At 35.9% G+C, this 23,687-nt stretch overlaps 2 protein-coding genes across 6 annotated transcripts in view; both read left to right on the forward strand.

The window, feature by feature from the left end:
- LOC114409411 (transcription initiation factor TFIID subunit 1-like) overlaps positions 1-8,548 on the forward strand; it is a 31,547-nt gene extending 22,999 nt beyond the window's left edge. For both annotated transcript variants that reach the window (XM_028372860.1, XM_028372861.1), the window contains 6 exons: positions 808-1,279; positions 1,439-1,623; positions 1,778-1,900; positions 5,750-5,812; positions 6,143-7,192; positions 7,934-8,548. In XM_028372860.1, coding sequence (XP_028228661.1) covers positions 808-1,279; positions 1,439-1,623; positions 1,778-1,900; positions 5,750-5,812; positions 6,143-7,192; positions 7,934-8,299 — 2,259 coding nt within the window. In that variant the 3' untranslated portion in view covers positions 8,300-8,548. The remainder of the gene's footprint in view (positions 1-807; positions 1,280-1,438; positions 1,624-1,777; positions 1,901-5,749; positions 5,813-6,142; positions 7,193-7,933) is intronic.
- A 3,371-nt stretch (positions 8,549-11,919) lies between these two features.
- Positions 11,920-23,679, forward strand: LOC114409412 (formin-like protein 14). 4 transcript variants are annotated; one of them, XR_003666082.1, is made up of 18 exons: positions 12,139-12,211; positions 12,295-12,995; positions 13,386-13,607; positions 13,738-15,572; positions 15,791-15,917; positions 16,292-16,363; positions 17,530-17,628; positions 19,016-19,057; positions 19,142-19,222; positions 19,315-19,365; positions 19,445-19,526; positions 19,669-19,763; positions 20,747-20,818; positions 20,923-21,039; positions 22,015-22,083; positions 22,276-22,342; positions 22,801-22,924; positions 23,004-23,145. XR_003666082.1 is itself a non-coding variant. In XM_028372863.1 (18 exons), the coding sequence occupies exons 1-18, from the start codon at positions 12,139-12,141 to the stop codon at positions 23,156-23,158; spliced, it is 3,909 nt and encodes a 1,302-aa protein (XP_028228664.1). In that variant the 3' UTR covers positions 23,159-23,679. The 4 variants fall into 4 exon arrangements, 3 of the variants coding, with proteins under 3 accessions (XP_028228663.1, XP_028228664.1, XP_028228665.1); XM_028372863.1 differs by lacking the exon at positions 22,801-22,924 and having other exon boundaries at positions 13,738-14,409; positions 14,461-15,572; positions 23,004-23,679; XM_028372862.1 differs by lacking the exon at positions 22,801-22,924 and having other exon boundaries at positions 11,920-12,211; positions 23,004-23,679.
- Positions 23,680-23,687: the final 8 nt, after the last annotated feature.

Below are 23,687 nucleotides of genomic sequence, written 5' to 3' on the forward strand. Positions count from 1 at the left end.
TTTCTGGCTGGTGAAAATTTTCCTTGCATATTGTACTCAATTGTGGTATAAATAAAGCTGACATTAGAGGAGAATCTTGTTTTGTAAACTATAGAAATGAAAATTTGCGTAGCAAAATGTTTTGATCTCTCAATGAATATCTATATCAATAAATGGTGTCTCGAAAAGCCAGGGATATTTGATTTTCATCAATGTATTATTCTCAGTATTTCATTTACTTTTTTTTATCTGCAAAGATAAAATTATATATTAATACGAAAGCTGTACAAGGGGTATCGGCTAAAAATAAAACCAAGTTAGAGTATATAAGTGGACAATCCTCACCCCTTGAGCTAGCTTTTGGGGTTGAGTTAGGCTCAAATTCACATTCTAATAATCTAAGAGGTACTGTTATATGTACAAGCACCAGCCTCCCAAGTATTTCATTTACTTGAATATGAATAGACAATTATTTGACAAATGCCTATTTGGTTGCCCTTCATTCCCTTATCCTTTTCATTAATCTCAGAGCTAAGATTGAAAACTGAATTTGGTTCTGCGATATATGCTTATTGGTATTCTCTTTGTTTCTATTTTCAGTATTTTTTTCATTTCGTCCAGATTTTATTCCAAACACTAGTTTGTTTTCTTTTCTCTTGCATTTATATGTAGTTTCTTAAGTTGCAAATTAATTTTCCACAGCTCCATTTGGCTGGTTTGTCTTATTAGTGTCTAGTTGACTTCTGAGTGCAATTATAATGATGGAATAGCATTGCATATGTAATTCCTAGGGTTCCTGTTTTTAATCTCAAGTATGGTCTTATCCAGGTTCTTCTTAAGTTCAATGTTCCTGACGAAGTCATTGCAAAACAAACTAGGTGGCATCGCATTGCTATGATACGTAAACTTTCAAGTGAGCAAGCAACATCTGGGGTTAAGGTTGATCCAACAACTATCAGCAAATATGCTCGTGGCCAGCGAATGTCCTTTCTTCAGTTACAGCAGCAGACCAGAGAGAAATGCCAGGAGATTTGGGATCGACAAGTTCAAAGTCTGTCAGCTGTAAATGGTGATGAAAATGAGAGTGATTTAGAAGGGAATAGTGATCTAGATTCTTTCGCGGGAGATCTTGAAAATTTACTTGATGCTGAGGAGTGTGAAGAGGGAGAAGAGAGTACCAATGACTTAAAACGTGATAAGGGTCTTAAAATGAGAAGACACCCAACTTTGGCTCAGGCAGAGGAGGAAATAGAAGATGACGCAGCTGAGGCTGCTGAATTATGCAGGCTGCTTATGGATGGTATGACATTTCAGTGATTATTGAAGTATTATTTCCAGATCCTGTTAGGGCTGTTCTAATATAATGACTATAAGTTGTTAATTGGATCAATATTTTGAAATTGAACTCAAAGATGCTACTTGTAGTATTTGACCTTTTTTTTTGCAATAATTTATCCAGATGATGAAGCTGACAAGAAGAAAAAGAAGAAAGCTAAAGTTATTGTGGGAGAAGCTAGATTGGTACCAAAGATGCAATCCAAATTTTCCTTTGACAATGCTGAACAAGTTAAGCAAATAACAAATACATTACAATTAGATGGAACTAATCACTGGAAAGAGGATGCAATCACAGATCTTAGGGAGGTAAGATGATATTTAGTTTATTTACATTCTCCTGTGATTTGCATCTTGTTTAAAACACTTATTTCACAATATATATTAAGATCTGATCATAAATTTGTAAATAATTAACTACATATAAATGGGGCCTAATTATTTTATTACACGTTTTTGGCAGGAGGAAAACTTTCCCACTAAAAAAAGCAAATCACTGAAGGTCAATAAAGTCAAGAAGAATGATATTACACCTATTAGTATACCCAATAAAAAAATCAAATTGAATATGGGAGAAGGAATTAAGGTAAGTGATCAAATTTAATTTGTTACATCACTCTTTTTTCCTCTTAGAAAAATCCTGAGTTTATGTAAAAGCAATAGTATTAAACACTGATTTTTTTTTGTAGAGAAATGCTATGAACACACTCTTTTGGATACCAATTAGAGAGTGTGTTTAAAGGAGTGTGTTCTTAGCAATTCTCTTTTTTTATTATAGTATGACTGCTGATAAAGAGAGCAACAAGTTCTTTCATGACCGTACCAAAGTTTTGTGGGCTTTTTGCTTTGTCTTTTATTTTTGTGTTATAAACATTTTTTATCTCATGTTTTGAATTATAGCGAGGGTAAGCACAACAATAATGTTGTCTCAACCCATCCTAGGATTGTGACAAGAGAATCTGATCTTGATGTTCCCAATCAGAGTATGTTGGATTTTCATTCCCAGCTTCACAATTTGCCTCTATGAGAAAACACATCGGGATCTAAGGATTTGCCCCCAAATGTTGAAGTTTATAAGCCTTGATAACAGGTTCTACCTATTGCATCCATAGCAGGAAGTTAGAATCATCTAACTTCTGAGAAATCGGAAGAAAGGAAGGAGTAGTGGAAGCGGAATTCTGATTTGTCGCCATAGATAGATCTCAAGCTCTGATACCATAATAGAGTTTGAGAGAGAGAGAGATAGAAGATATTGCTATTGATTCATAATGAAAAGTTGGCTACAACTGATTTTGTTTCTCTATTTACAGAGAAACATATGTGGTTACACTTAACATGACTAAGGTAGTTAACTAACCGTAGATAGTTACTGCTCTGACAGAATAATAAAAATGACAGTTGTACTAACAACTGCTCTAACTGAATCATGAAGTAAAACTTACTTAACATAGCAGTCATTTCTGTTATTTTGTTAGAGCAATAACTATATATGGGTAGTTAAATGCCTTAGTCAGGTTAAGTGTAACCACATATGTTTTCTCTGTAAATAGAGAAACATAATTAGTTGTAACTAACTTTTCATTTTGAATCAATAACAATATCTTCTATCTCTCTTCTTCCTTTCTCTCTCTCTCTCTCTCTCTATTATTGAGGGCAATACTATATCTAGACACAAATAAAAGATAACAAAGGGGGCTATCGAAAATCCGACAGAGTCTCCCCTATAAATAGAACAATCCATATCTTGATTCACCACTTGTGAAACCATACAAACTATATATATATCATACACATAGCCCACTATTCGTGTCCATATGGTAGGATCACATAGGACCCAAAACAAAGATATTGTCCCTGTCTAGCCCTATAGCTGCGATATATTGGAGTTACCAATAAAAGTAGACTCTTCATCATATGCACTGGAAACCTACCGAAAAGATGGACAAAATTCCTTCTGTAGATTAACAAACCCCAAGAAGTCTACTACTCAATCACCTGTGAATCTGAAGGGACAAAGAAAATAATGGGATAAGTCATAAAGGCTTAGTGAGAGCATGATAAACAAAGTGGACAGGAAGGAGAAAACAAACATGGCACAAGGTTTAATATTCAAATAAAAGCTTAAGATAATAGTTTAATTAAAATGAAATACAAACCAATCCACTTTGTAAAACAGATTTTTTTTATTCTCTCGGAAAATCCATGAAATAAAAATATAATTATAATCAAGAATAGAATTCGTCTATGAACATACGCAACTCATACTCATAGTAGTTTACACATGAACTACATCAATACAAAATGACAAACAAAAGCCTTAATCCAATAGATTAATGATATACAACATAACTCACATTTGACAACCAGTAATTACTCCTTTGAGCATTCATTAGTAAATATAATTAAAAGCATAATTCAAGAATAACAAACTTTCCATGAACTTCCATTCTATTATGTGCACATAGACCACATTATCTTTTCATTGTGGCGAACAATAAATATGGAAACTATTGAGTATTTAATCCATTAGTTACATTATCTCTTTGTTGTAGCAAACACAATATATATATATATATATATATATATATATACTATGAGTATTTGACCCATAGGCTACATTATCTCTTCGTTGTAGCCAACAAAAATCAATCACAAAACCCACAATGAGAAACCAATTTTACATTTAAAATGCACGCCCAAAGATCACAAAGAATCAAGTCCAACCAAGAAAAATAATATTATACTTCATTCTCAAGTACTCGTAGAAATCAAAATCACCAAAATAGCTGATTTTGAAATTTACTTGCTTCTCCTAAAAACAATTAAAAGTGTTACTAAGTGGATTAGCTACAAACAACCAAAGAGAACCAAATTGAACTCTTCCAATGCCATTGTGAGGAACAACCACCATATTTTTCAAGGAATCTAGGGTTTAAGATCAAAAGATCAAGAGATTAGACAAAATCCCCAAATTAAAATGCCTAGGGTTTTAAGTCACAATAATTAAATTACCAACACCTCACTCACAACCCATTAATAAGTACTAATCTATGCTATAAATTTATCATCTACCCTTATTTATTATGGGTTTACCTGAAAGAGCTCAACTAGAGAATTTTAAAGAAATGGGTCTTGTTCCCTTTAACTCCAATCACTTTCCCATGCTTGGGTGCCACAAGGCTTATTAGAGTATGCTGTTAGTCCACTGTGAAAACAATTCTGTAAACTAATTGTAAGCTAACAGCACCTATCTTAGAGTTGGTTAGAATCAGTTAGAGTTGGTTAGGTTTTGTTAGTTAGTTACAATCTGTTACAATAACAGAACAGAGGTCTATATATACCTCTTTTGTAACCTTTTGTAATTAACTTTGATAATCAATAAAATCAGCCTTTCTGTTCAACAAGTTTTCTCTTCCTTCTCTCTCTCTCTCAGTTTATTCAACAAGGCTGTAAGGAACTTGTGAGTTTTGAGAAGGAAAGAGATGCATATGGAGTTGAAGGAGACCGGGTCAAGTGAGAAATGAAGGGAGGAGGGGCTGTGTTTTTAGAAAACATGATGTTGAGAAGTGGGAATGGGATCTGGGTTTGTTTTAAAATGAAACAGGGATTCAAAAGTGGAACGGTGCGTTTCAAAAGTTGTACCTTGATGACCGGTTGGTCATGGGTTTGAATCTGGAAAGAGTCTTCAGGCACTGAGATTCGTTAGTTAGTTATATTTTGAATTTCTAACTTTAATTTGAGTTTGTAACTGCCACATGCATTTTCAATTGGAGTTTAATTAAATGTTAATTATAGATTTATTTGGCAAGCCCCCCCTTCCAAAAGTTACACAAGATCCGGATTTTGACAACCTTGGATCAACCTTAGGCAACTGATATAAAGGGAATTTGACCAAGGTCAAATCCAAAGTGTATATAGTAGTAATTGCATTTCACTCCATTGAATGATGGAGAAATTAGGACCGTCCTTCTTGTCTGGAACTGTTTATAACTTTTACAGTAATTGCTAGAATGGAACTAAATACATGAAAGGTTTAATTACTCATTTGATCCCTAAAGTTACAAAAACTTTTTTTCAGTCCCTATACATAAAAGCATCTCCTTTTAGTCTTTGCACATATCATTTTAATCCCGTTTAGTCCCTATGGCGAGGACATGTTTAGTGGCTAAAAGGGAATTTTTTAAGTATAGGGACTCGAAGAGATAGTTTTTGTAGCTATAGGAACCAAATGAGTAATTAAACCTACATGGAAATAGTCTTCTTGAAGCATGTCCAGAAATGCAATACATTATTGTGTATATTGCTGATGTGCTAAAAGCTCGTTGATCTATGTATGTGTTTGTGAGTTTTGTGTTCGCATTCTTTTAGGAAGATTGTAATAATGTTTTTAAATTTTATTCTGCCTCCTTAAATTATCTTTGATTTATGTCTGAAGAACCAGGTGTTTAAGGAGAAAAAACCATCAAGGGAAACTTTTGTTTGTGGAGCATGTGGTAAGGTATGTATCTTGAGTTGTTTACAGCCTATTTAGCCTTAAAAATTAGTTTTTGACACATGCTGCTTAAGGTTTGATGCTTTTGATAACTTTTTTTTTACAAAAAAATATTTTTAAAATCATTTCTGTAGATGTAAAGTTAAATTGTAACTTCGCAAGTGTGTTTTGAAGACAAAGCATGATCAAGAAACCAAAAGAAATCTATATTTTCTAACTTAATAAATAAAAAGATATCAATTAATTTAAAATAGAAGGGTATATTTAGTTACGTGAAAGTTTTGCTCCATTCTTTGAATATATAGCATTATTGTAATTATTTTGTTGATGAACCAGGCTGGGCACATGAGAACGAATAAAAACTGTCCAAAATATGGTGAAGATCTAGAAACTCAACTTGAATCTACAGACATGGAAAAATCATCTGGAAAATCCAGCTTTGTGGATCCCTCTAGTCTTTCCCAGCATAAAGCTCCCTCCAAAAAGTCAATGTCTAAAGGCACAACAAAAATTGCTCCTGTTGACAATTCATCAAAAATTCCATTGAAATTCAAATGCAGCTCCACAGAGAAATCTTCTGATAAACCTGCAATAGAAAGCCTGCAGAGTTCTGACAAGCCAGTCACTTCTGACTCAGAAACTGCAAAGTCTGCTAAGGTTAATAAGATAATTATTCCCAAGAAAGTGAAACCAGATGATACACAGGCTGAATCTGGTAAGCATGCTATTGTTATACGGCCTCCTACTGATTCAGGTAGAGGACAGGTTGATTCTCACAAGTTCCCTATTAAAATACGCCCGCCAACAGAAATAGATAGGGAGCAAAACCACAAAAAGATTGTTATAAAACGTACAAAGGAAGTTATTGATCTGGAACTGGACAGTCCTGGTGGAAACACTGGACTTCAACACAGAAAAACTAAAAGAATTGTTGAATTGTCGAATTTCGAGAAACAAAAGAAACAGGAGACCGTGTATGGAACTGAAGGTTTTAAAAAATGGAACAGTAAAGAGGACAGAAGATGGCAGGAAGAGCAAGAGAAATGGAGAAATGATGCAAGGCTTCGAGAAGAAGACAGAGCAAGAAGGCATCGCAAAGAAGAAATCAGGATGCTCAAAGAGCAAGAAAGGTTAGATGAGATAAAAAGATTTGAAGAAGATATTAGAAGAGAAAGGGAGGAGGAAGAACAACAAAAAGCTAAGAAGAAGAAGAAGAAGAAGCCTGAGTTAAGAGACGAGTATTTAGATGACCTCAGAGCAAGAAGACACGATAAGAGAATGCCAGAAAGAGACCGGAGTGGAAAAAGGAGATCTATTACTGAGTTAGGAAAGATTGGTGCAGATTATATGCCGCCAACAAAACGCCGAAGAGGGGGAGGGGGAGAGGTACATTTCTATCCATGTTATTTTCTTTATTTAGTACTTGTTGTACATCCATGTTCTTCATCTTCATACATGTTAATTAGAAGCAAATTACCAATAGCTACTTGGTCATTTATGACGTGAAAGTGCTAATATCTGTCCAGCAGTTGAGGAAAGCTGACGAAAATATTGAGGACTGGGAAGAAAACAGTCCTGGAGCCAAATTCATGCCATTGCCATGATTATTTTTGTTGTGAATTCAAGATTTTGTCTAGAATTGTAATTCAAATGTTAGCAGCCTGCTTTTTTTTCTTTTTTCTTTTTTTCTTTAGTAGTTCAAATTAAGCTACTAATACCTTTACATTCTGCAGAATGAAAATCATGTGATTTATTGATTTAGATTAGGAATGTCATCAAGGTGGATGCAGGGGTGCCTCTCCTGCAGGGAGTATAACCTTCACCCCTTGACAGAGAGGGCCACCTTTCTACTTTTCTTGATAGAAGAGTTTAGTCTTCAGTATTTTCTTTTAGGCTTTGGAAGACCGCCATTTTTTTTTGAGCGAGTAAACTATGCAAATGACCTAAAGAAACAATGTCATTTAGTTGTGATTTATGTAGTAAAACTATATTATATGATTTTGGTTAGAAATAGTTTTGAAGTTATTTGTATGGCTGTGGTGCTAGTCTTCTTTACTATGTTTTTGTAGCATTGCTTGGTGTTTCACTTGGCTTGAGCTCTATGTTAACTTAAATTTTCCTATGAAGGTTGGTTTGGCAAATATCTTGGAGAGCGTTGTGGACACCATTGTGAAAGATAGGTATGATCTGTCGTATCTTTTCTTGAAACCGGTGTCGAAGAAAGAGGCTCCTGACTACCTGGACATTATAGAGAGACCTATGGATCTTTCCAGAATCAGGGAGAGAGTACGGAATATGGAGTACAAGAGCCGAGAAGATTTCAGGCACGACATGTGGCAGATTACTTTTAATGCACATAAATATAACGACGGGCGAAATCCGGGAATTCCTCCCCTTGCAGATATGCTTTTGGAATATTGTGATTATTTGTTGAATGAGAATGACGATAGCCTCACTGAAGCAGAAACTGGCATTGAAATTAGAGATTTCTAAACCATGTCAAATTCAGATCATGATCTGGAGGTCTGTTTGTAGAGCTAAATGATTTGTCAAAGACTCAAATGTTGTATTATGGTTTTAAAAGATACCAAAATGCCTATTTTTAAACGATATCCGAAGAGGGTTGCAAGTTGTAAACAAGAGTGATGTATGAACCATGTAGCTCGTTAAATTTTCAGCTTATAACAATGTAGATCACTTGATTGAGACCACTTAAAGAATTCTTTTAGATGATAAAAAAAATCAAACTAAAAGCAGAATAGCAGCAGTTATAGATTACTATTGGTAATTTTTTTCTTGAGAACTTTATCATTATTTAACGATAGTTCTTTTTAATGGATTTAATACTTTAATTTTACTAATTTTTGCAATTAATTTGTCATAATTTTTTTTACTTAAAGCCGTTAGTTTTTCTATTTACTTCAAATTTTCGTAATTAAGTCAATTGATTGATGTTAAACATTTTTCGTTCAAAACTTATCTAAATCTCATTTTTTTTATCGGTATGAATTGAAGATTGTATCAAAAGGTTTATAATATTTTATACATCATACTCAATAAATTGAGTTAAATTTTCTTTGACTACTAAATCTCATCTTTAGTTCTTAGCCTCACATCTTATTAAGAAAATATTAATTTTGAACTATTTAAAAAATAATTTTATTTTTTTATTTTTAATTTATCATATTTTCTTGACTATTTCAATAGGAAAATAAAATGAGTGGTAAAGGTTAAAGAAAATTGATAATAGATTTGTAATTTTATGTTTTTTTTCCTGTGAACCTTGAGATATTGAGATATATTTAAGACTTTGATTTGTTTGTTGTCTACAACAGTTGTAGTAGGATGTTGGTGGTGAAAGCTTACAGTGGCAGGTTGCACTTGTTGGTGGAAGAGGCGAGGGAGAGTGTAAAGGAGGTAGCGAAGGGGGTGTAGGGGTGTAGCTTGGAATAGATGTTATGGCCTTCTGCAACAGAGGGGAAGGGCAGGTCAATGGGGATAAATTGGAAGGGGAGGGACAAATTAAGATCTTCATGTTATTGATTTGGGTTTTAGGAATTTTTTAATAACTAACCATGATGTTTTGGTATTTAGGGACACTTATTTATTTATTTTTATTTCATTACGTATTTTGGCATTTTTTAAGATTAAATTAAAAAAATAGAATTTTGGCCGTAAAAAACTTCCACAAGTGGTGACATTATTTGTCATGTTGGGGCTTAGTTAATGTTGTCTTGATAGATGGACTAAAAAAGTAATTTCTAATTTAGTGGGACTAAAAAAGCCTAGATTAAGAAGCGATTTCAATTCTAGATCTAAACAACTTCACGCCTTAGTCACTTATAAAACCAAGATTAAGAAGCAGATCTAGGCGATCCTCTCCCACGTCACCATTGAGAACCTCCCCATGCTCTTGTTCACTTACAACAACATGCTCTTGTTCACATACAAGAAGAGGCTCTTGTTCACTTACAACAACATGCTCTTGTTCACATACAAGAAGAGGAAAACATGCGAAAAATGGTCTTAGTATTTGTGGAGAATAAAAAAAAAGAAATGTAGTTTATCATTGACGAGTTTAAAGAGCCTTACTTCACTGCGATATGTATTACATCACAAAAATTATCGACACATAATTGCCAGAGGATGAAGGTGGTAATGAAAGAATGAAAAATAAAACCAAAACACCACCGATTGTCCATAGAAGTGGAAAATGATGGCTAGAGTAGGAATGGCTGTTAGAGTGGGAAAGACTAAAAGATCATATGTGGAAGGATCTATAATAAAAAGATTAATCATATGATTAAAAATTATGGTCCACTATATATTTATTAATAAAACATCTTTAATGTTGGATCTTGGGGATAGATCTTAAGCTAAAGATCTAATCTTTCTCAAATCCAACAGTAAAACATCCTTTAAGATCTTCATGCTGGAGATCCAATTCTTGGGAAAAAACTTTGAAGATTCGCACACTTTTTAATTTTTTGTATTGCTTATTTGGTAATAGTAAAATGCGAGGAGGAAAATGAGAGAAAAAACAACACCAGATCTTCTTTGCAACAAAGAGAACCATGAAACAATTTTTTTTTAAATAATACATCACAAAGAAAGGAAGGGGGGAATATCGGGGAAGGTGGAACAAAGGAGGGGAGGGGGGAGGGGAGGGGGGAGCCGAGGGGTTGCACGGTGAAAGGGAAAAGGGGAAGTCAAGGGGTTGCGCGGAGGAAGGGAAAAGAGAAAAAGAAAAAAAAAAGAAATAAGGAAGATGAGGGGATGAGGGGATGAGTGGGTGCCGAGGAGGGAAGAAGAACAGTGGGGAAGATGAGGGAGGGAGTGGGTGAGATGAGATGAGACGAGAGAGAGGAATAAAATATTTAAAAGCGGGATTCATGTGAAACCTACTCAAAGTTATCTAAGAATCCAAAACGAAAGAAAATCTGGAGAGATCTTTAATTCTACGTGACATTGTGAGGCTCACCAAAAAGTGGTCTAAGATCTTAATTTGGGATCTCACTGAAAATACTCTTAGAATTGAAAATAAGGATAAATAAAAAAAATATAGTAATTGATAAAATAATTAACAAAATATAGTAATTGATAAAATAATTAAATTTATGATGTTAACATAATTATTTTTTGACAACATGTTAACATAATAGTAAATAATAACACGTATAAAGTATGCTTGAGATCCTTGTAAAATTTAAAAAATATGAATTTTGTTTTTATGATTTTTTTTGTATTAATTTAGTCTATGTAAAAATAAAACATAATTTTGTTGATTGTCAGTCAGTCCCTAATTGCATTAGACATTTCCTTGGCGTGGCTAACAAACTTTACTTTCTCTCTCTATATTCTCATGTACACACACTCAAAAGACACCAAAACCCACTATTATTTCATCTTCCTTCTTAATCTCATCATAAAGTGTGAAAATTATAATTTTTGGGGGTATTTAACCACCATAAATTGTTTAATTCATTTTATGAAATTTAATCAACACATATTATTTAATTCATTTGTAATCAAACTACAAATATAAAATTGTTTGTCACATCATATTATGATCTAATAGGATTATTACTCAAAATTAATAAAAATGTTATTTTATTTTTATAGGGATTAAATTAGTACAATTTTAGAAGAATCACACATTTTATCATTTTTTAATTAAGAGATATATGGGTTAACTCCTCTACCACTTAGTCCAAGTCCACTCATTTAGTGGTAAAATAATATTAAAGTGACAAATTCATTTTTAAGTCAAAAATCCAAACTCAATACTTAATTCGATGCCAAACTTTGAGTATTAAAATTTTCACACAGTAATACTATTCATAAGCAATTAGATTAAAATATCACAATCATTTAATTATTCTAAGTAAAATTTTAAATTCAAATTTTATGGTAAAAAAAATGTAATTGAGACAGTTAAAAATGATCCAACTAGATTTGTTGTGGATACAAATTAGTCATTAATTAAAAAATAAAACTGGTGAATCCTGACAATAATTAAGACAGTTGAAAAAAAAAATCAACTGACCAATTCAAAACAGAAAATGTAACCCCTCCTAATCCGATTTCCCCTTTATTACCAAACAATACGTTACAAAGTGAATGCAAATCAAAACAATTGATCCAGTTCCATTTCCATACCATGGTTGGTGTAGCAGCAAAATAAATAACTCTTCCTCTCTCTCTCTCTCTGTGTTCAATTACAATCCCATTTCAAATTTCAAAACCAAAACTAATTGTCTCTCTGAGAGAACTCCATAGCTTGGAAACTCCACTCTCCAAAACTCCATCCTCCTTCCTTCTATGCCACAACTATGTCCCTCCTCAGCCGATTCTTCTACAAGCGCCCCCCTGACGGCTTACTCGAATTATCCGACAGAGTCTACGGTAAATTCCAATTCCCAATTCCCGATTCCCATTTCAATTCCATTTTCATTTCATTGCATCATAATCTTTTTTTTTTTTTTTAGTCTTCGATTCCTGCTTCTCCACCGAGGCACTCCCGGAGGGAATGTACAGCCTCTACCTCCGCCAAATCATCTCCGACCTCCACGAGGACTTCCCGGAATCCACCTTCCTCGCCCTCAACTTCCGCGACGGCGACCACCGCAGCCGCTTCTCCCGCGTCCTCTGCGACCTCGACGCCACCGTCGTCGACTACCCAAAGCAGTACGAGGGATGCCCCCTCCTCCCCCTCTCCCTCCTCCACCACTTCCTCCGCCTCTGCGACTCCTGCCTCGCCGACCCCGCCGCCCTGATCCTCCTCCACTGTGAGCGCGGCGGCTGGCCCCTCCTTGCCTTCCTCCTCGCCGCCTTCCTCGTCTTCCGCAAGGCCGCGCAGACCGGGGAGCGCCGGATTCTCGAGATGGTCCATAAAGAGGCGCCTAAGGGGTTGCTGCAGCTGTTGTCGGCGCTGAACCCGCTGCCGTCGCAGCTGCGGTATGTGCAGTATGTGGCCAGGAGGAACATTGGGGCGGAGTGGCCACCGCCGGAGAGGGCCCTGTCTTTGGACTGTGTTATTCTCAGAGGGATTCCTGGGTTTGATGGCGGGAATGGGTGCAGGCCATTGTTTAGGATTTTTGGCAGGAATTTGCTTAGTAAAGGGGGGCTTTCCACACAGATGATTTATAATATGCATAAGAAGAAGAAGAGTTTGAGGCACTATAGACAGGTTTTGATTGTGTTTGTTGTGGTTGTGGGACAAAACTTATATATAGTTGTTTAAGTGCTTTTGGTGTTGTTCTTCAATTCTGTGTGTGTGTGTGTGTATGGTTGGTTGAGTTTGTTGTGGGGAAAAACCTATATATAGTTCTTTAGGTGCTTTTGGTGGTGTTCTCTAATTAGAATTGGAGTTTTACTTTTAATAATTTGAAAATATAGGCTTGCGTTAAAGGTTAAAATTGATTGCTGAAGTGAAACTCTAATTCTGATTGGAATATAGTGGTAGATGTAGCTAAGGAACTGTATCTAACTTTTGTCCTTTGTTGTGTTGGTTTGTAATTTTGTATGTGTGTCTGCACTATTTTGATGCTGGAATGAATGAGTTGTGTTTTTATCTCAGGCAGACTGTGATGTGATTAAGATTGATATTCAATGCTTAGTGCAAGGGGATGTGGTTTTGGAGTGTGTCCATTTGGATTTGGATCTGGAGAGGGAAGTGATGATGTTTCGGGTGATGTTCAACACGGCGTTTATTCGGTCCAACATTTTGATGCTGAATGCTGAGAACTTAGACATTCTTTGGGATTCGAAGGAGCGGTATCCGAAGGGCTTCCGGGCTGAGGTGAGTATGTGTTATAGTATTGTATGGCTGATGAAAAGTTAAGACTTCGATTTCTTGTTGTGATGGTTGTGGTTTTTCTGTGGTAAGGTTATTGGTTGTTAATCTGATCATGAAAAGCCTTGATATTTAGGTTTTGTTTGGGGAGGTTGAAAGCATAAGTCCTCCAAGGGCTCAGACGAGTATTTTAGATGGTGAGGTGAAAGGTGGATTGCCTATTGAGGCATTTTCAAGGGTTCAGGAACTTTTTAGTGGTGTAGAATGGGTTGAAAGTGGGGATGCTGCTGCTGTCTGGCTGCTCAAACAGCTTACAGTCTTAAATGATGCCAAAGAGCTTTCAAGGTTTCAAGGTAGAGGAAGTTGGTATTCATCACCCGCTGACTCTGACTCTGAAAATAATGAATCGAGCACTGCTGATAGTTCAGATGAGGCCTTTGATGTTATTCCCAAGTCTTATGCTGATCCTTCAAAATTATTGATATCTGACAACCCTGATTTGGTCCATTTAGCTTTTGAGAACAATGGTGGAGATTATGTAAATCTCACTTCAAGAACACCTGATCAGTCGTTGACTGATAATGTTTCATCACCTCATCATGCTCCAAGAAAGCAATATTCTCCTTGTTCCTCTCCACCATCACCTTCACCAGTTCCCGCTACTCAACCTTTTCCAATACCGGCACCACCACCTCCTACATCAAATATACAGCCAGATTTAGCTCCTCCCCCACCTCCACATCAGATAGATCAGAATGTGAACAATGCTTCTACATTTCCTTCACCTCCTCCTCCTCCTCCTCCTTTGGTTTCCAATACTCCTAGTCAACCTCCACCTCCTCCTCCTCCTCCTCCTTTGGTTTCCAATACTCCTAGTCAACCTCCACCTCCTCTAGGACCTGTACGAACAAGTTCAGCCCCACCGCCACCACCTCCTCCTCCAGGTCATGTACAAACAGGTTCAGCCCCACCACCTCCTCCACGATCTGTACAAACTGGTTCAGCTCCACTGCCTCCACCTCCAGAATCTGTACGAACAGGTTTGGTACCACCACCTCCTCCAGGTCCCGTGCGAATAGGTTCTGCCCCGCCTCCACCTCCACCTCCACCTCCACCTCCTCCGGGTCCTGTACGAACAGGTTCTGTCCCGCCACCACCTCCACCTCCTCCAGGTCCTGTACGAATAGGTTCTGTCCCACCACCACCTCCACCTCCTCCAAGTCCTTTACGAACCGGTTCTGTCCTGCCACCTCCACCTCCTCCTCCAGGTCCTATACGAACAGGTTCAGCCCCGCCTCCTCCTCCTCCTCCTCCTCCTCCAAGTCATGTACGAACAGGTTCAGCCCCACCACCACCTCCACCTCCTCCAGGTCCTGTACGAACAAGTTCTGTCCCACCACCACCTCCACCTCCTCCTCCAGGTCCTGTACGAACAGGTTCAGCCCCACCTCCTCCTCCTCCTCCTCCAGGTCATGTACGAACAGGTTCAGCCCCACCACCACCTCCACCTCCTCCAGGTCCTGTACGGACAGGTTCAGCCCCACCACCACCTCCACCTCCTCCAGGTCCTGTACAAACAGGTTCAGCCCCACCACCTCCTCCTCCTCCTCCAAGTATACGAACAGGTTCAGCTCCACCACCTCCTCCTCCTCCTCCAAGTGTACGAACAGGTTCTGCTCCACCACCACCACCACCACCACCATTGGCACCAAAACCTCCAGGTGCTCCTCCTCCTCCACCTGGCCGTGGTACATCTCCAATGCCACCTCCACCACCTGCAGTTAGGGCCCCTGGTGTGGCACCACCACCAGGCAAAGCTTCAACAACAAATGTTGGAAGAGGTCGTGGTACTGGTGGTACTGTTAATGCTCCTAAGAAAACTTTGCTAAAACCCCTACATTGGGTGAAAGTTGCTCGAGCAGCCAAGGGAAGTCTATGGGCTGATTCACAGAAACAGGATAGTGGAACAAGGTACCAATTATTGATTTTTCATATGGATATCTGACATGATTTTCCTAATATTTTTTATAATCACTGGAAATTGTCATTTATTTTGGGATCACATTATGTATTGTAGTTGTGGTTACTTTTGCTCAATCTCCCTTCTTTTGATAGGAGTTGGGGAGGGTGGGATGCAATGCCTTTGCCTATTTAGCATTTCTGATTTTAGATAATGAAATGTTTGGTAGGGCCCCTGAGATTGATATATCAGAACTTGAGAGCCTGTTTTCAGCAGCATCTACTTCTGATGGGAGCAGTACTAAGGGTGGAGGACGACGTGGTCCTAATATTAACAAACCTGAGAAAGTACAATTGGTAAGCTACTCCTTGTTGGCATAAATTTTTATCAACTGTTGTTTTAACAGTTTATATGCACGATTAGAATATCCTATAATGGTAATTGGGAATTACTCTGGTATTAAAATTGTTATCTCTGGTAGATTTTTCCTGCTCTTCATAATTGTGTGTACAGTTCTCAGATTGAATTGATGTACAGTTATCTGTTGAAATATTCAATATTGCACTTTGGAGTTTGCATGGGTGTTAGGATATGATATGAGCTGATAAAACCCTACTTGTATGCAGATACTGGAACATTTTTCTTTTAATTTTGTCTGATTTGTTGTATTTAATTAGTAAAGGAAATGTATAACTAATAAACCCAAATTCCTTTTTTCCTTTCCTGTCAGGTTGATTTGCGTAGAGCATATAATTGTGAAATAATGCTCTCTAAAATCAAAATTCCTTTGCCAGATATGCTTGTAAGTTTCTCTATCCTTGTGCTAAGTTTACGTGGGTCTTGTTTACTCAATGAAATTACCTCTTTTATATAAGTTTCTGATGTTCTTTGCTGCATCATATTGCAAATCTGGAGTTATCCCAAATTTTTTTAGCACAAACACTCACTTACTGTATTTAGGACTGATACCAATGTAATCGATTTATCCATGTAAATGCTAAATCATATCCACGAAATTGTAAAGTTTAGGCTCAACTCAATTGTATAAAAAGATACCTCTTGGGATTGAATTTGACAATAGGATTCCTTGTGCTTCATTTGTGTTTTTCTCTGTTCATTCATCAGATTCTTCTTTTTATCACAAAATAGGACAAAAGTAAAAAAACCTAATGGAGGAATATGCGTTTTGTATCTATTTTTCTTAGTTAGTGTGAACGCATCCAAGTATTCTAGTTTGGCTCTGTAGCAGGACATTTTGGAGGGATAAAAGACATTTATTGCAATTTTGTTGAAGGCTACTTGGAGTGGGAACTTTGACCCATTTGTTGAATTGATTACTTTATATTGAATCCTCAAGCAAAAATGGAATGTTAACAAGTACCGTGGCAGATTGGTTTTACTCCTTTTTTAGTTGAAAGCAAAGTCCAAGCATAAGTATTGAAATATAGCCACAAATGTCATTAATTGATGCTTCTAATTTTCTTCGAGTAAGTTGTTTATTCTTTTGTTTTGGTTTGCTTTAGGGGTAACTGTCAATATCCTTTTTCATACTTCTCTAGTTTATTTCCTATACAAATTCTTTTTGTATGAAAAGACTTTGTATAAGGTTTGTCAATTATTTGGAAGTCTACTTTTCTAGCTTCGCTTTTACAAACCCATGCATTTGAGTTAATGTCAATTCGAATTAGCTTATTTTTTAGGTCAATTTTTTTTGCTCCTTTGGGCAACTTCCTGAGAGAGTTTTTGAGAAAAAAAGAGATGATTTTCTCTGAAAAAAAGCTTTCCTAAACATTTTGAAAAAAAACTTGTGTAATGAGAACATTTTAGCTAAGTTTGTTTTTATCTAAATATTAATTCACTTACACTTCCATTCGTGATGAAGGTTGATTTTAGATGGCATTTTTTACCATGTTTGCTCTTATTCTTCTTAATAGTTGTCATTTTTGTGGGTTTTGTTTTTTATTTCAGAAAGCAGTCCTGGCATTGGATTCTGCAGTTCTGGATATTGATCAGGTTGAGAATCTCATCAAGTTCTGTCCTACAAAGGAAGAGATGGAGATGTTAAAGGTACTCCTCTAAAAAATTGTGTTAAATGTAATTTGTGACTTCATTTAATATCTTTGGTATTTTGTGTGAATAGTATCTTGGTTGCAATTTTTTAACCATATTCTTTTTTACTTGGTTCTAGCTTCAAAATCTTGAATCATATAATTGTATATTTGTTTGTATACATGGAGATTGCCATCTTAGCTTCATTCAATGACAAATTTTAAAAAGTAAATGAAGCATATTTTCCTATGGCTTTGACATTAATTTATTTTGTTAGAAAAGCTTTCTATAAACGAAAGTGAGAAAAAATTCTAAACAGAAAAATGAGGAAGATGATAATATTCAATCCAACTGATAAACGGTTACAACTATAGTATATATGCTAGAGCTAGGATAGTTGTACACAGCTGTTATTACAACTGTCAACTAACCCAAGATTAGTTGAGTTAACTATAAGGACTAACTATACTAAACTGAAATAAAAGAAAGGAGTAATTTTACTCTACTACTCTAACATGTTAAGATTTCAAATATGATAATTTCTTCATTGTATGATCTAAAGGATGGGGAGACTTTCTCCTTTATACAGAGAAAACCCTATCTTAGCACAGAAAAAGGAAAATACTCCAATTCCTGTCCAAAATCACCTCCCCCTCTATAATTTCACTCATCTATTATGGTATGATCCTTGAATTCCGTTTACCACTAAGCATGTGACAGATGTCCCAGTTGCTATAGTCTTTTCTAGTAACTTCCAACGAATACCCCTCTTGGCATTCTCTGCAGTAGTCATTTTCCCATTATCTCCTCTTGCCTTTTCCTTTAAACACATGTGACCTTTAACCCACTTCTGTTCAACCCATATTTTTTCTAGTATACATCTGTCATGGGCCTATCAAAATATTATTAGATTGTTCCATTTTGGTCAAAATAATATGACAGCTTTGATAGAACCTTTTTATATTAATTAGTCTAATGTATATAGAGAATTTCAGCTTACAAATTTTTTTAAATTAATTGTAAATCTTCTTAATGATGCATAAAAAAGTGTTGAAAGTCTGTGATAGAACTGGACCAGAAACAGAGGAAGAATGTGTATTATTATTATTATGGTGCCTCCAACACCTAGGACAGCATATAGATGAGTTTCGAGGTCTCACCACCCTCCACTTCCTAATCCCCCATTCTAACTTCCCTCTAATTGGCTATTTATAGTTTCTTAACTAACTAACAGTAAGTTATCCTAGCTATCCTAACTAACTGACAGCTAACATACACTTTCCCCATCTATCAGTCTGGTTCAAATTTGATCTAAAAGATGTGTGAGATGCTGCATTGTCTAATAGGAAAAAGGAAAATGTCTTTTTTCTTGCGTTTTTCCTGTCTAAAATCTTTTTGTTTTCAGAATTATACAGGAAACAAGGAAATGCTTGGAAAGTGTGAACAGGTTTTTTCCCTGATACTCTCTAGTCAAATGAGTCCTTGCTAATTATTTATGTTGATTTTAACATTTTTTTTTTTATCTCATCAGTTTTTTATGGAGCTCATGAAGGTTCCACGTGTGGAATCCAAATTAAGGGTTTTTGCTTTTAAAATCAACTTTTCTTCTCAGGTATGTAATCTAGGTTATGAACTTATGATTATCTTTGTATGGTTTTGCTATAATATTTCATGCACAAAGATTTGTTTTTCATGCTTCTTCAGGTGAATGATTTGAAGTTAAATTTGAACACAATCAACAATGCAGCCAGAGAGGTACTGTTTAATTGCCCTTAGTTGACAAACATGAAGGCATTATTGGGCTGCTTCTTTATGCTATTACTCATGCTGACAGGTGAAAGAATCTGGGAAATTGCGTCAAATAATGCAGACCATTCTTACACTGGGCAATGCCTTGAATCAAGGAACAGCACGGGGTATCTTTTTGTTAACTCTCATTGTACTTGAGTGTAATTTGCGATGGATTTGTAGTTTACATTTTCACCTCACCATCATTGACAAAATGAGAAGTTTCTGCAATGCTGTTTAGATTATATCCTTTTATGTTGATCATTGCAGGATCAGCTGTTGGATTCAAATTGGATAGCCTTCTTAAATTATCTGATACTCGTGCAAGAAATAACAAAATGACTTTAATGCATTATTTGTGTAAGGTAGATATGTCAAAATCTTCAAATTATATTCTGCATTTAACTATTGTATCTTTAAGCTAGTTGTGTTCTTTACTACCCAGTGTAAATATAAAAACTTCGTACCCCATTACCCAGAGGCTCTTCACTATGCGAAGGTATGGGGGAGGGAATATTGTACGCAGCCTTACCCTTGCATATGCAAAGAGGCTGTTTCCGGATTCGAACCCATGACCAACAAGTCACCAAGGCACAACTTTACCGCTGCACCAGGGCTCGCCCTCACCCAGTGTAAATATACTCAGATAAAAACTATGTGAAAGAAAAGAACTGTAGTGTTTCTGGGCATTATTCAAGGCTTATGGAAGAAATCTAAATCTCTTGTTTTCCTTTACATGGCTACATCTATCTCTCTCACTTAAAACCCAACTATTTGTATAGGATTGTAGTTTCTGCAAGGTATTATCATTCTAGAAGCAGAAGCCATGAAGAAAAGTTAGGGATAAGGATCTAAAAACTAACTAAGGATTGAAAAACTAGCTCTGATACCATAAAAGAGTCCAAGAGAATTTCAGAAATCTAAATTCAACCCAAGAAGATGGTTACACCTTAGTTTATATAGACACCACTGTAACTGTTAACTAACCTGAGTTAGTTAGTGACAGCTGTCCTAACAGATAACTAGCTAACTATAGACTAACTGCTAACTGTAGTTTAGCCTTTACAGATCAGTTAAAAAGGAAACTACTACACCGAGTAAGTATACTCCTATAGGGAAGGGTCACGTATCGCACTAACTTTGCTATGATTTATGAGTTCTTATGTCTGATAGTCAATTGTAGCAGCGTGCTTGGGAGACTAATAATTTATTAGCTCTATTAAGATTTTCTTTGGTTTTATAATTTCCTTATATTAACTTTACAATATTCAACTTCTAACATCATTTGTTAGTCATTGATGCTGCTTTTGATATGATACCTTACAAAAAAATATTCTTGTCTCTTTAGCTTCTCGCTGAGAAGATGCCAGAATTGCTAGATTTTGATAAGGATCTTGTCCATTTGGAAGCAGCTTCTAAGGTATTCTTTGTCGCTAATTTTTCATTATTGATATAGATGTATTACAGGTGATTTTATGTAAGATTATTTTGCTTATGTATTGATGTTCTCTGTCCAATATCTAGATTCAACTAAAAGCATTGGCTGAAGAAATGCAAGCTGTGAGTAAAGGTTTAGAGAAAGTTGAGCAAGAACTTGCTGCTTCTGAAAATGATGGTGCTATATCTACTGGATTTCGTAAGGTGAGAAGTAAAAAATGTTGGCTTTTGCCCATATGTGAGATACTGCTCTTATTTAAGATACTTCTCTACTAGAGAACATGGATGTTTGTCCTATTCAACACAATAATATCAGCTTTAAAACATGCTTGTATTATATTTCTTTTTATCCGTTCTAATAGCAGGTTTTAATGATGCTTGTATTAGATTTCTTTTATCCATTCCTCCGCATCCCCATTCTCGGTACCTCAACACAAAAATATACACAAAAGAAACAGAAGCCTCAGCAATAGTTCTAGCTTGACTCTAATTCATTCTATGAAAGAAACTATAGAAAATCTAAACCAGATGTTTAGACTAGATGATTCCTTTGCTACATGATAACATCTACATGAAAACTACTGCTGTGATCTTCAATAGATTGTAATATGGTTAGCATCTATCATGTATCTAGGTAATTTTATATGTCTTGTGACATGGGCCCATGGTGAAAACCTTGATTTGATTAATATTTCATTTGACTGTATACACTTGTGATTTTCTCAATTTTCAGCATAGTTATTAGAATCTTACTAGATTTGAATCCTACAATTTGATACAAGTTGTATCATAAGATGAATCTCAAGACTCAAATGACTTTGAATCTTATGATACAAGAATAAATCAATGCAATTTTGTATCCTTAATATGTATCAGACAATTCAACAATTTGTTATTTTTTAATTTTTTTAAACTTTAATTTTGTCAATTCTCGTGAAAAAATTGGAAAGTCATAAACTTAAATTGTTAAATGAGAAGGAATTGAAAGAGCAATTATGAACTTATCCTATCTGATTATTCCACTACTTTATTTGTGACTAATCCATTCAATGCATGCATTCTATTTGGTTTCATTGCTTATTTTCCATTCTATTTGGCATTATGATTCATGATTCAGAAATTAGCTTAGCGATTCACATTTTGGAAACCATGTTTCACAGTTATGTTTGTCTTGCTCAGGTGTTGAAGAATTTTCTTGATATTGCTGAAGCTGATGTGAGGTCTCTTATATCATTGTATTCTGAAGTGGTGAGTCCTGTTAAAGTTATATTTCCTCTCTTCCTCCTTTTTCCTTGGTGTTGCTCTTGACTTGTAGATTGCCTGCTCAGAGGAGAATTTGATGCACCATCCCAGATAATAGTCACTAGTTTGGACTATGTTGATAACTAAGTCTGCCAACTACGTATTTTTTGGTTTTGGTCTTGATTCTTTCTTTTCCAGGGAAGAAGTGCAGACTCTTTGTCCCAGTACTTTGGGGAGGATCCAGCTAGATGCCCTTTTGAACAAGGTCTGATGTTCTCTACAGTCTAGACACATTCACAACACCTGAGTTTTTTTAACCTTTATTTCGTTGCAATGATTAATTATGTAGAAGGGCCCTTGTTTTGGTTTTGGTTTTATGAAATTCAAAATCTTCCATTGCTTAAGCAGTGGGAATATGGCTGGAGGAAGAGAATAACCACATTTTCTCGCTCAATTTATTAAAATATAAGTATTCTGCTAGAATTTTTACCTGGCTACATGTGATGTGTGATCGTTATTTTATGATTTTTTTTTCATTCTAAATCTTATTTCCTTATGGTGTAGCACCTGTGATTTATACCCTCCTTTTAAAGAAGCAACACTGCGTAAATCCTCAATTATGTAGGAGAGTTTCACTGGGCTTTGAGAAATTAAAATAATCATCACTAAGTAGGAACTGGAAGATTTATTCCACTCCATAGCTTACTTTTTGTTTGGGTTCAGTGGTGGAGCAATATGTCCCCCTTTAGTTGCCTGAATGTGCCATGGTTTTTGGTGTCCTGATGGATGCACCTTGGCATTGTAAAAATTCATGGTACTATTATTTCCCCAATGAGGATCAAGCTAGGTAGGTGCAACGGTAAAACTGAGTTTTGGTTTCTTTTATGAAGATTATGTTGACTGCTAAAGTTGTGTTCTTGTTGCAGTGACGCAAATCCTTGTTGTCTTTGTCAAGATGTTCAACAAGTCAAGGGAGGAGAATGAAAGGCAGGCAGATGCTGAAAAAAAGAAATTAGAGAAAGAAGCATTGAAGGAAAGGACAGCAAATAACTCGCTTTCCAAAAAAGATGGCGTTCGATAGATGCCTAAACAAGCAAGCCGCATGGTTACTTTCAGTTCAAACACACTGCGTTATACATTTTGGACTATCTCAAATGCATATTTGCATGTGCCATTGGGATTTATTCCTTCTAAAGATGATGCTAGCTGTTGGACGCAAGTGGTTTAGTCAGTTCCTTTTAGTTGGATCAACGTGCCTCTCCCATTGTGCTGCACTGCTGCTAAAGGAGAAATACATGAAGAGGCTGGTGGTCTTTTGTAATTATACCACAGGGCAACTAATATAGAAAATTCACGTTTTCTTCCTCTTTAAAATATAGAGGCCATATATAATTTTTTTAAGTTCAAATTTTCTTGTGCTCTAGAACACTGCACATGCACTTCTCATTTTGTAATCTAGCTGCAGATAATTTTTTGTAGTTCAAAAACACTTTGGATATATGATAACGAATTCTTCCCGTGTATGATATGAAACCATAGCAATCATTATTATTGCTGAGTAAAGGTGTCAAACAGCAGTGTGTTAGCCTGTACAGAACCTAACCTATGTC

The sequence above is a fragment of the Glycine soja genome, chromosome 4 (genome assembly GCF_004193775.1).
Source record: "Glycine soja cultivar W05 chromosome 4, ASM419377v2, whole genome shotgun sequence".
Classification (NCBI taxonomy): Eukaryota; Viridiplantae; Streptophyta; class Magnoliopsida; order Fabales; family Fabaceae; genus Glycine; species Glycine soja.